Raw genomic sequence first — 12,496 nt, forward strand, 5'->3', positions numbered from 1 at the left:
CCTAAGTCAGAGGCTTCTCTAGGCTTGGCACTTCCTTGCATGTAGTTCTCTCCCCTTTCTAACCTAGAGCAGTACTGTGGTCATCTATGGCCTAGTAACAAACTATCCTAAAACTTAGTGGCTTAAAACAATCATTTTATCTCATGCAATCTGTTGGTTAGTAATAAAGACAGAACTTGGCTGGGCAATTCTGCTCTGTGGCTTCAATTGAGGTCACTCAGTGGTATTCAGTTGGCAGATGGGCAGGACTGGAGAGTCCAGACTGGTTTCACTCACATGTCTGGCACATGGTGGGCATGGCTGGAAGCAGGCTCATTTGAGACCATCATCCAAAGGAGCTTGCACGGCTCTCTAGCAGGGCAGTCTCAGGATAGTCGACAGGATGCTGCCTTCCCCTAGAATGAGTGTTCTGAGAAGCTGTATGGCCTTTTATGACCTAGCTTGGGAATTCACACAGCATCATCTCCACAGTATTCTATATGAGAAAGCAGTCAAAAGCCCACCTAGATTCAAGAGGAAGGGACATAGACACCCCTCCAGCCCCCTTTAATGGACGAGTATTAAAAAGCCACCCACCCAAAGTCCTCACCTTTCCTCCCTGTGTTTTTGGCCTAGTCTTCTGCAGTTGTTCTCAGATGAGCCATATCCCTAGAGCAGTGGCTCTTAAAATGTGGTCCCTGGTCCAACAGCATCCTCTGAGACCTTGTTAGAAATGTAAATTCTCAGGCCCCACCCAGACCTGCTGAATCAGAAACTCTAGAGTAGGACCCCGTACTGTTTTAACAAGCCCTTCAGGTCATTCTGACAGACCCTAATTGAGAACTGCTGATTCAGGACAATCCCTTGGTGAACCTCAGGCGATGACCCATTACCACCATGCCTGCATTTAACTTCCCATCTAGCGGTTGGATTGAGTATAACGTGGGCAGGGTATGCAGTAGATTGTGGTCCTGTTCGTGGGTTGGAACATCAAAGACAAGAAAATTCATCATTGACTCTGAAGAAACTACAGGGGCCCAAATAACCACAAATGAAATTCACTTGAGATACTAATGTTCCTGCAGCAGAATTTTAGTGTTACATGGGCCCCTTTTCATATCTATAAAGGGAGTGGGACAAGGGGGAAAGGGCAGGGAAATAGCTGATTTCTTTCTTAGGAAGGTTGTTTCTTGTAGACTTATCTGGTTAAAAGTCAAGTGTATGGGACTGAAAACAAGCAGGTGAATCCCCAGAGAGAACCCCTCTGATAAAGCACTGTGAGTTCTTTTTCTGTATTTCAGGGGGGTTGGATGAGATGGTGGGGACTCTGCAACCCATTACTTTTGTGTGATTTGCAACCCTCTCAGAATGTTACAAATGAAGGTGAGGGAGAAGAAAGACACTCCTGGAGCTTCTGAGTGGTAACTCTGGGTTGCTCAAGTGTAACAATCTCCTCAAACTAGAGGCCTGGTGCACAAATTTGTGCACGGGTAGGGTCCCTCGGCCTGGCTAGTGATTGGGGCGATCTGCAGGGCAACTGGTGGGGCGATCGGGAGGCCCCTGCTGGCACCCACCTAGGCTGGCCTGGTGCCACCTGCTCGCCGGCCTAGCCCCCCCTGCCGTCGCCAGTCACCTCCCACTGCGGGGTGCCTGGTGGGGCCATCGGAGGGGCCCCCACTGGCACCCATCTTGGCTGGCCTGGCACTGCCCGCTTGCTGGCCCCGCCCCCTGCCACCAACGCTGGGGGCAGCTCCTGCGTTGAGCGTCTGCCCCCAGTGGTCAGTTTGCATCATAGCAACCAGTCGTTCTGCTGGTCGGTTGCTTTGTATATTAGGCTTTTATTATATATGATAATTAAACACATTAGTGCCCTCCAAGGTGTGAGACCCAGGGCAGGGATCCTCTCAGCCAGGCCCAAGGCAGTATTGGATCTCCAGCATCCGAAACAAGGTCATAATACAAGGCTGGGGTGGGGCTGGGCTAGCAAGATGGCTTTGTGACCTCTGCACCCCAGTTTCCTCCCTTATCCCTGAGGGAGCGGGACTGCTTCTAAGCTCTAGAACCCTCTGCAGTCTGGAAAGAAGAGTTGAACTAAGACCCCTCATTCCACCTGGCAATGCTGGACACTTTCCAAACTCCCAAGGAAGACAGAGCCACAGCAGGGAAAGGAACTGCTTTTCTTTCTTTTTCTTTTTGCCTTTATTTCTTGATTTCCCACCGGAGATCCCAGTATGAAGGTGGTGGCTTTACATGGGAGCAACATCACCCCAGGACATGGGGTAGAGGCTGAGGAAACCAGGCTGACTGATGTGCCCACCACAAATGACACTTCCCTTGGGCCGACCCCGTCTACTGTAGTATGATGGCCTGTTGGACCAGACGCTCCTGTCTGCTGAGTCACCAAGACTTAGCCACAGGAAACAGCTTTGTACCAAAGCCTAGGATGTCCCTGCATCTGGTAACAAATGGGCAAATCCCATTTGAGGTCTGCCGTGCGGAGATGTCTTTCCAAAACAAAGCTGGGGCCCCACTCAGGAAAGCCAGTGATGAAAGGCAGCTCACAGATGTGCAGGCTGATGATCCTGCGGACACCTGTGGGGCTCGGGCACACAGACATGAGGACCAGGCTACGCACTATGATGACATGGGGCGGGGGGGGGGGGGGTCACAAGAGTCAGCAGGCAGCCAGCAGTCGGAGCTCAGGACAGAAGCTGTCTTTGCCTAGAAGTGGTTGGGTCCCAGATGGGAACCCCGGGTGGGGCTCTCCTCAGCCCTGCCTGGGCATGAACTTTGCTTGAGAATCTCCTGAGCCAGAAATGGACATGAGGGGCATTTGTGAGATGGAAGTCAAACTGCAGAAAGCCACGAGGTCAAGATGGAGTCTGGAGTGGTGAGACCATGAGAGCCGCCCTTGGGGAAACATGGAAAAGTGGAAGGCCACTACTCACTACTCTGTGCTCATAGGCACCCCAGCTGAGCCTCACCCTCTAACCAGACAGAGCATGGGTTTGGGGCTTTCTCAGTACTTCTTCATGGTTGGGTCTCTTGTTAGGGGAGCAGTGTCCACATGAGGCTGTTCTGGGCTGTGGGTAGTTGAGGAGTCCCTCAGTGGGTCTAGAGCTGGGAGCTACCCTGAGAGAAGGGGCTCCCTTTCCTGCTGTGTGGTTCACCGGCCTGGAGAGGGCTGGAGGCTGGCTTCCCTGGTGAGATGCCCAGGCTTCCAGAAGTCAGAGGGGCAGAGGCCTATATCCCAGGTGTCCCAGGTGCCCCCACCGGGAAGCGAGCAAACAGCCTGCAGGTCTATGTGTGTCTAACAGTGCTAAGCCAGTCCAGGGCCTGGTCGGCCATACTCCGGAAGACAGTGGACACTGTCGGTCGGCTACCAGCCCAGTGGGAGCCTGGGCCTCCCCAGGCTGGGCATGTGGGAGGTCTTGCAATACTTTGGATTAAGACAGGATGCAGTGGTCCTGAGTTCTTCCCGTCAGACTGAGTTAAAAGCACATCTTAGCAGCAAGAGTTTGACCTTGTTTTTGTTGAATGAAGGTGGTGGAAACGACCAGGACGGTACGAGGTCAGTTGAATGAGGGTGGAGACGCTGCTGCAGGTACGTGCGATGCAGCCACCTCCTGGCATCCTCAGGTGAAGTAGCGGCAGGGTGTGGAGTCGATGTAGCAGTACGGAGTGCACTGCAGGTCCCCATATGACCTGAGGAGGCAGATACAGGTCAGGGTGGACACTGGGCAGTGGGCAGGAGAGGTCCTGCCAGCCCTGGGGGAAAAGCCATGTTCTAAAGGACCACTCTGGTAGCTTTGGTCAAACCTCATCCAACAGCAGCCACTGCTGCCCAGAGTTCTATAGAGACTGTTCTCATGCTCATGTGAGGCCAGGGATGTGGGGGAGTAGAGTCCAGGCCTGTGGTCTTTTCCCCTTGAGCCCAGCTGAGGGGTCTGGGAGAGAGGGTTGGTAGACTTGCCTTAACACAGCATCTCTGAGAGAATCTCCCCCTCTCGAGGCCTGAAACATGCTCGGCTCTGTCCATTAGACCATCCTGTGCTGATGCAAATGTTCTATGGCTGTGCAGTCCACTACACAGCCACGGGCCCTCTGTGGCTACTGAGCGCTGGTAATAAGGTTAGTGTGACTGAAGAACTGGATTTTAAATGTTATTTCACTTTATAATTTAAATTTAGATAGCCACGTGTGGCTGCAGGCTACCACACTGGACAGCACAATGTATACCTGCATAAGCCCAAGTCCTAATCCTGAGACAGCGTGCTGTGCATTATGCCCACGCTCACAAACACCCCAGGCTTCTAGGGATTAGGAGAGAAACCCCAGCACGCCAGGCTCTACCAGCGGTTCTCAACCTGTGGGTCACGACCCCTGAAAATACATCCTGCATATCAGATATTTACATTACGATTCATAACAGTAGCAAAATTACAGTTATGAAGTAGCAACGAAAATAATTTTATGGTTGGGGGTCACCACAACATGAGGAACTGTATTAAAGGGTCGCGGCATTAGGAAGGTGGAGAACCACTGCATGCAGTCCTCTTCTCCATGAGTGACTGTCTACACTCAGCTGTTGCCATGGAGCCATCCACCCGCTTGGCCCTTTTGCCAACTTTCTGGCAGGTGCCTGTTAGGAGCCCTCCTTACCTCAAGGGGGCGCAGCACCCACAGACATCAGATGCAGTGGAGGCCTGGCCAAGGCTAGAGTGCTTGGAACCTTGGGGTGACTATAGGTCTACAGCAGTGATGGCAAACCTATGCCACGTGTGTCAGAGGTGACACGCGAACTCATTTTTTTGGTTGATTTTTCTTTGTTAAACGGCATTTAAATATATAAAATAAATATCAAAAATATAAATCTTTGTTTTACTATGGTTGCAAATATCAAAAAATTTCTATATGTGACACGGCACCAGAGCTCAAAAGGTTCGCCATCACTGGTCTACAGTCTCTGCTCACCCCCACTCCAACTGCCCCCCCCAGCCCCGCCCCCTCCCCCGCTCGCTGTCTGATATGCTGATACAGGTTTGGGTGTGGGCATCGAAAAGATGCCCTTGAAAAGAGGAGAGAGGGGGCAATGGAGAGAGCTCCCCAGCTCTGCCAAGGGCCTGGTCCACGCCTTTCAAAGGAACAGGGCTGGAAGAGACTGGGCTCCTGAGGGACGTAAGAGGGTTGACAGGCCAGGTATCCCCTGGAGCTAAGGGAGGAGCCTCCCTGTTTTCCCTAGAGAGTTAGACAACTCTGGTTCTATGAGGACTGGGGAACGTAGCACCATATCACACCTTGAAAGGAGCTCAGGCCGCCACATTTTGGGCACGGAGTCAGTGCCTCACAGGGCCAGAGCCTTCAGTTAGCCTGGGGATGTCAACGCAGAGGTCACAACACTAGAATACTCACCCTGAGCAACACAAACCCCATTGAAGAGGCTCAGAAATAATTAAAGGGGTCCTTGAAAGCAATACTAAGTTCCTGGGGTTTTCTTGAAGGAGCCACGAGTGAGCAAAGTTAGATGCTGGTGTGGTCTCACCTGCACCCACAGGCCTGGTGGGAGCTTGTTACACAGATGCTTAGATGCCCTGATACCTCCGCCCTCCACTGGGCTCCCTCCCAGACCCGTAGCCCCACAGACTAATGTGTTCATGGCGGCCACTGGGGATGGAGTTGCTCACGTAGGGATAACAGCTGAACTTGGAGACTGCTGACACCGGAGCCCAGATGGAGCTGGCGGCTGTGTCTGTTTCGCCCTGGCCTTGGCTGCTCTTGGAGGACACCCAGTGGCTGTGGGTCTATTGCCTGTCTCCCCCGGATGAGCAGGAATCCTGTACTGTGTTGTTACTATACCTCAGTGCCCAGAAAATACCAGGAACATAAGATGCACTCAAAGTTATTTGTGAAGAAAAGAGAGAAAGGAGGAGGGAGGGTGGAGGAGGGGGAGGGGGGGTGTCAGAACAGCATGTGAGGGCATCCCTACCCAGGGAGATAGGTCTCACACGTCAGGTGGCCAAAGTCAGAGCCGTCACAGTCTTCCACGCCCTTGTGCCGGTGACCATCTCCACAGTATGCCCGGTGACAGCCTGAGAGGACACAGCAAGTGCAGCCCTGAGAAGGGGCAGGGGCAGGACAGCCTGGGCTGGGCCCACTCACTAAAAAGGGCTTTGCTACTAGGGCTCCATCTGGTAAAAGTGAGTGCGGATTTAAATTCTTGGCTTCCCCGTTTTTCCTTTCACTCTTCATCACCCTTATCTTGCTTGTGGTTTCTTCTCTCTTTTTTGTTTGTTTTTCACCCTAATCTTTTGACAAAGAACATGAACTGGAATTTGGATTTTGCCAAGAAGTAGGATTCAGAAAAAAAGCATGTCCTGGTGGCTTCTCTGGGGGCAAGGGCCTTGACCCCAACCCCCGGTGACCTGCCTGGATAATGAAGGAGTTAACATTTGGCCTCAGAGGCAGATCATCCCCACAACAGCTCAGGTACACCCCGCAGGCTCTAAAATGATCCCAAACCACCACAGGTGTCCAGGGCTTGCCCTGAACCCCACCCTGATGGCAGGGCCCCACTCACTGATGCAGTCGTCACCCACATCGTCGTTCCCGTCGTCACACTCTTCCCCTGGCTGCAGGACCCCGTCCCCACAGGAGCCGCGGTGGTCTACAGAGTAGTCCACAGGATAGAAGGGGGTCAGCTGGCCAAAGAAACACACCAAGTTACCAAGGACAGTGCGCCAGGCAGGGTAGGTCATTGGCACTGGGGACAGAAGCTCTGGGTCCAGGGGGGCTCTGCTGAGGAGCGCCCCCCACTCCTGGGTGGGAAAGGCACTGCTTTTTTGTCGCCCAGAGTTCTGTAGGGGCAGGAAGGCTGGGTCTGATAACTCTGCCCTTGCAGTGCAGGGACGTGAGACTGTTGGGAACCTTGGCTCAGAAGAAAAGGTTCTATTTGGGGAGCCGGGGCATGAAGAGCTGCTCAGAGACAGAGAGGGAGGATGCGCAGCCCTTCCATGGAAACAGAACTCTGCACCAGCCTCGCTGTTGGCCTTCTCTACCTTGAAAGGTATGTGCCTTTCCTGGTGGGGGGTGTCCCGAGCGCCTGCCTTGGGTACCTGGATGGGGAGCCAGCCAAGGCTGTCCTTGAAGTACAGGGACCTCTGGTCTTTGCGGAAGGCGATGGCATGTTTGGTGTTCAGCCTCTCAAGCTCCTCCTGGTTGTTGACCACGAAAATCTGCCAGAGGACACACTGGTGAGGCTTCGAGAAAACACTTCCCGTGGGGGCAGGGGAGGGCTGGAGGAGGACACGTCGCTGTCCTTGGACTGGTTATCAGTGGGAAGGGCGTTTGCATGTTACACTCTAGCATTCCTCCTGATTCCCATAGCTTTTCAATCCAGTTCCTAATGTCTCCATTTGAAGTAAAAATATCCAAATTTTTAAAAACATTTAAAATGTGCCCAAGACTTAAATAGGAAGGTGAGGTCATCTAAGCAAGTAATTCAACATTTACAAATGAGTCTTAACAAAATTCGCAAAGGTGTTCATTACAGTGTTATGGACGTTCGTGAAAAGCTTGGGCATACCCCATAAACATTGACAATAGGACACTGGTTAAATAAATCATAGCACAACTGCATGGTGGACGGGTGATTATACATCAATTCAAATGATGTTTATGATGAACTGGTGTCCAGCCTTTACTACAAAATAAACCAAGGGAGGGTGGGCAGTAGTGGGCTGGCATAAAGAGGAAGCAAGATTGTCCGTGAGTTGATAAATATGGAATTTGGATAAAGGGCACATGGACTTTTATTATACTATTTGTTTTGCTTTTGTATTTCTTTGAAATTTTCTGTAATTTTTTGTTTAAAAAGACAAAGAAAATACATCAAAATGGACTCACAACAAAATAGTTTTCTTCTGATTTTTCCTTATGTTCCAATTTCTTATGAGTGTGTACCCAGTATAAGTTTTGCTAAACAAATATATACATACATAAAAAATAAGTTTTATTATTACAAAGGCCCGAGGACCAGATGAGAGGTCCTGCTGGGTAACACCCCAGGTTTCTCCCACAAGAACCTACCGCAGGGACTCTCGGGGAGCTGGGCCCATACACGGATTCCCCATAAGAAGGGTTATTCACATTCACGGGGGTTCCACAAAGACATCTTCCTGGAGGCCCTGGAAATCCTCTTTCGCCTTTGGGTCCCATTGTAAGTTGTCCTAGCGAGCAACAGACGACTGTGTTACTAGAGCCAAGGAAGAGAAAACTAAACAGCCCACGCTGATGTGAGCAACCTTCACAACAGAAAGAAGGCTGAAGTCCACAGTATTTCAGGGCAGAGGTTCAAAGAGATGCTTTTGATCCAAGATGTGGAGGAGGTGATGTTCTCTGGGACAGGATTCCTTAACCATGCTGGGTGTGGTAACACCCTTCTCCACCTTTATTCTCCCTTCCCTCTCTTTATACTTTGCAGCGGTTCTCAACCTGTGGGTCACGACCCTTTCACAGGGGTCGCCTAAGACCATCGGAAAACACATATATAATTACATATTGTTTTTGTGATTAATCACTATGCTTTAATTATGTTCAGTTTGTAACAATGAAGTTGGGGGTTACCACAACATGAGGAACTGTATTAAAGGGTCGCGGCATTAGGAAGGTTGAGAACCACTGCTAGAGACTAGACAGATAGGCCTTCTACTTCCCAGACTCCCTTGCACCTGGAGGTGACCATGTGCCACAGTGTTGGTCAATGCAAGGTCTGGTGGAAGAAGGGTGGGCATCTAGGAAAGCCTGTCCTGATAAGGGAGAATCATCGCTGGGAAGAGACATAGCTTCCCCCTTCTTCCTGCCTAGAAGACAGATAAGATGGCTGGTGCTGCAGCAGCCAAACTGCTAACATGAAGTAACAAGGATGAGGAGAGAAGCCACCATAAGGGACAAGCCAGGGGCTTATGGGGTCTGGAGCCCTGATAGTATTGACCCTTAGAGGTTGAACCAAAGTGGGCCACTGTCCATCTCTTGACTTTCTTATTGTATGAAAAAAACAATCCTCTCTTCTTAGACCACTATCAACAGGGGACTCCTTGCAGATAAATTGCTCACTAATAAACTTTTATTGTTTTTTTAAAAACTCATTTTATATTGTTTTTATATATAGGGTCTTTACAAAGGAACTTCTGAGTAAGCATTTTTAAAATTTCTTCTGGAAGAAAATGGAAGTTCAAAAATGCTCAGCCTATGTACTCTCCCTGGTACTGAGAAGAGTGTCCTGAAAAGATGTGATAAGGAAATTTATTCCCTGCAACATCGGAGACCTGCTAGGGCAGTAGCTCTCACCTTCATTTCTAAAGGCTCTGATGCCCAGGCCACACCCCAGACCTTCAGGACTCCTGAGAACGGGACCCAGGCAACTGTACTTTTAAAAACTCTCAGGATGATTCCACTGTGCACCACAGCGGAGAACCGCTGGTCTAGGGAACGGTCTTTCACACGCCATTCCCTGCACTTCTCCAGGGAAGCCTTTTTGAATTCTCATATTCTTTCCTGTTAACCTTGGATACAATCTCATGGTTCTCTATGCTTTTCGTCAAGACATTTATCTCTGTTTGTGATTCTGTATATTGTGAAATTATCTGATTCCCCCCCTCCCCCCATAGGATGTAAGTTCCACAAGGGCAGGGCTGATGCCCATTTCCATTCACCAGGGCTTGACACACAGTAGGGGCATGGTACATGTCTGATGACTGAGTGAATGAATAAATGAATGAATGAAGACTAACTAGAAAGAAAAGGTCTTCAGAAAAATCTAGATGTCACAATTCCAGTTGGCAGAAAAGTGCTGGAGCAAGAGCCATCCAATCAACAGGAAGAGAGGAAAAGATAGAGACTGAAAAATGAAATGAAGACCCTTCCTCCTGGGAAAATAGGGGGGGAGTCTGAATGCCAACCAGTTGTTGGTTTCAGATTATAAAACATCAGGGCAGCCAGCAATGGGGAGACAGTTTGCAGATCCCAGAAGGACAAGAAATAAAATGGTCCCAGGGAAAGGTCTGGTCAGGACCCCAGGGAAGCAGCCACAGCTGGAGGAGGAGACCTCGATGGGAAGACCCCCACACCCTGAGCCTTCACCAGCAGGCTCAGCCTGTCCAGCCCAGATGCTGCCGGTATGAGGACAAGGGAGGCTTGTCAACATCTTATACCAAGTAATGGCTGTTCGTTCTAATAAGAAATAGGAACATGATCCTGTGGGAGGAGCCCCAATCTTGTGGAGCAGAGCCCAGAGAACAGAGACTCCACCAGCCCAGGAATATTCTGGTAGTTAAGCACCTGGGCAAACTAAGGGGGGAATGCTATGTAACCAGGGATGTGAATGGCCCCAACAACTCCTCAGAACGATGGCCTCAAAAGATTCCGGATTTTGTCCCATTATCCAGCTAAGTCGTGCTGAAGCAGAGATTTGAATTCATGTTTGACAACACTATGCCATTCAAAAGACAAACATCTAGGAACACTGATGCTTGCAGGGAGATAGATGGCAATTCCCAGGTACCACACTGATTCACTTAAACCCTGTCTGGTGCAGGAAGGACTCAGCCAAATTTGTAATTTGGTTATTGCAAATTACATCCTAAAGGCATTTTGCCTTCATTCCCTCCCCTACCCCACAGTGTCTCTTTTGCTCTGTAACTTGGGTAATAAAAAGCTCCCACCGTCTCCACTTCCTGCAGCACCATCTCATCCCACAGCACAGGGCACCAGAACCAGAGGGAGCCTTTCCCTAAGATGACAGGATGTGGCAGGGAGCCTGCTTCCTGCCAACACTGCAGTTTTCCTGCTGACTCCTCCCAGCTGTCAGAGGGCATCTGTTTCGCTGCCTGTGTCCTGCCAGGCTGCACTGAAGGGCACAGCAACCCAAATTTCCCCACTTGAGCCTCTCGGAGCTGGTCCAGGGGGCCTGGCCTGGCCTCCATTCCTGCATCCCTGCATCCAGAGGACCTGCTCTCCTTTGCCCAGGGAACTGCTCATCTCCACTGGCTGCTGCGGTGGGAACAGGTCTGAGCGGAATCTGGGAAAAGGCAGAGGAACCACAGAATAGTCCCCACATCTCCCCCAGTTCCCACTCTGCCCTACAGAGGCTGCAGGGCTGAGTGGGAAAGCCTCAGACCCAGGAGTCATGGACATTCGGATCAGATGTGGCCACCGGTCAGCTCTGTGAACTTGGGGAAGACACTTTTCTCTCAGGCTCATAGTTATCTGTAAAGGGAGGGTTGGACTAGCCCAGGAGAATTCTGCCTGATGATATCCCCAGATGGATTTGAGGCAAGGGTTCTGGGACTCTGGGAAGTAGTATGAAGCATCTTGGGGAAGACACATTTTTCCCCCCTGAGAGTGGGTTTGGGACTTTTATCAGATTCTCAAAGGTAGTCTGAGGAATCACTATGGGGGCCTGGTTCAACTCTTGATTACTATCCAACTTGTCCCAGGCACAGGGAAAGCCTCCAATAAACTCCTTCCTTCCCTTCTCTCCCACTCCCAAAAAACTTTTCTAAAGAGCAGGATTATTGCCCCATTTTCTTCTCTCTAAGAATTATTTCTCCTCTCACTCTGAGAAGCTCCCAGAAAGGAAGTGACTTAAAAGAAGGCACAGGAGGGGACATCAGTCCAAAGAGATGGCCAGCACCCTGCTCTGCAATACCCAGGTGGGACAGACTGAGAGCCAATGTAGCCCAGTGAGCACCTGTGGGGACCAGCCCCACCCATACCACTTGCCAGTGCCATGGGATGTGAAGCCAACTCAGCCACAGATCCTGCCTCAAGGACTTGTCACCTAGAAGAAAGGTGAAACACATCTGCAAAAAACAGTTACCAGTGGAGGGCAACAGCAGAGAGGCAATGTGTGACTGAGGAGCCAGGGGCAATAGCAGAGAGGCAATGTGTGACTGGGGAGCCAGGGGCAACAGCAGAGAGGCAATGTGTGACTGGGGAACCAGGGGCAACAGCAGAGAGGCAATGTGTGACTGGGGAACCAGGGGCAATAGCAGAGAGGCAATGTGTGACTGGGGAGCCAGGGGCAATAGCAGGGAGGCAATGTGTGACTGGGGAGCCAGGGGCAATAGCAGAGAGGCAATGTGTGACTGGGGAACCAGGGGCAATAGCAGAGAGGCAATGTGTGACTGGGGAGCCAGGGGCAATAGCAGGGAGGCAATGTGTGACTGGGGAGCCAGGGGCAATAGCAGGGAGGCAATGTGTGACTGGGGAACCAGGGGCAATAGCAGGGAGGCAATGTGTGACTGGGGAACCAGGGGCAATAGCAGAGAGGCAATGTGTGACTGGGGCAGCAGGGAAGGAGACCCATCCATTAAGGACCAAGGAAGGCCTTACTGAAGAGAGGACTTTGAAGGAATGAGAGGATTTCGTTGGGTGACCCAGAAGATGACAGGAAAGTCATTTTAGGCCACAGGGACCCAGACAGACTTCAGAAATACGCTCCAGCTCTGCAGAGAGCAGG

At 50.8% G+C, this 12,496-nt stretch overlaps 1 protein-coding gene across 2 annotated transcripts in view; it reads right to left on the minus strand.

Moving 5' to 3' along the window:
- Nucleotides 1-2,174: 2,174 nt before the first annotated feature.
- Nucleotides 2,175-12,496, minus strand: part of COLQ (collagen like tail subunit of asymmetric acetylcholinesterase) — a gene marked incomplete at its 5' end in the record, with an annotated part of 58,382 nt that continues 48,060 nt past the window's right edge. For both annotated transcript variants that reach the window (XM_081105932.1, XM_081105931.1), the window contains 5 exons: nucleotides 2,175-3,684; nucleotides 5,966-6,068; nucleotides 6,557-6,677; nucleotides 7,092-7,211; nucleotides 8,065-8,204. In XM_081105932.1, the coding sequence (XP_080962058.1) occupies nucleotides 3,615-3,684; nucleotides 5,966-6,068; nucleotides 6,557-6,677; nucleotides 7,092-7,211; nucleotides 8,065-8,204 (554 nt within the window). In that variant the 3' untranslated portion in view covers nucleotides 2,175-3,614. The remainder of the gene's footprint in view (nucleotides 3,685-5,965; nucleotides 6,069-6,556; nucleotides 6,678-7,091; nucleotides 7,212-8,064; nucleotides 8,205-12,496) is intronic.

The sequence above is a fragment of the Myotis nattereri genome, assembly GCF_964212035.1.
Source record: "Myotis nattereri genome assembly, chromosome: 14".
Lineage (NCBI taxonomy): Eukaryota > Metazoa > Chordata > Mammalia > Chiroptera > Vespertilionidae > Myotis > Myotis nattereri.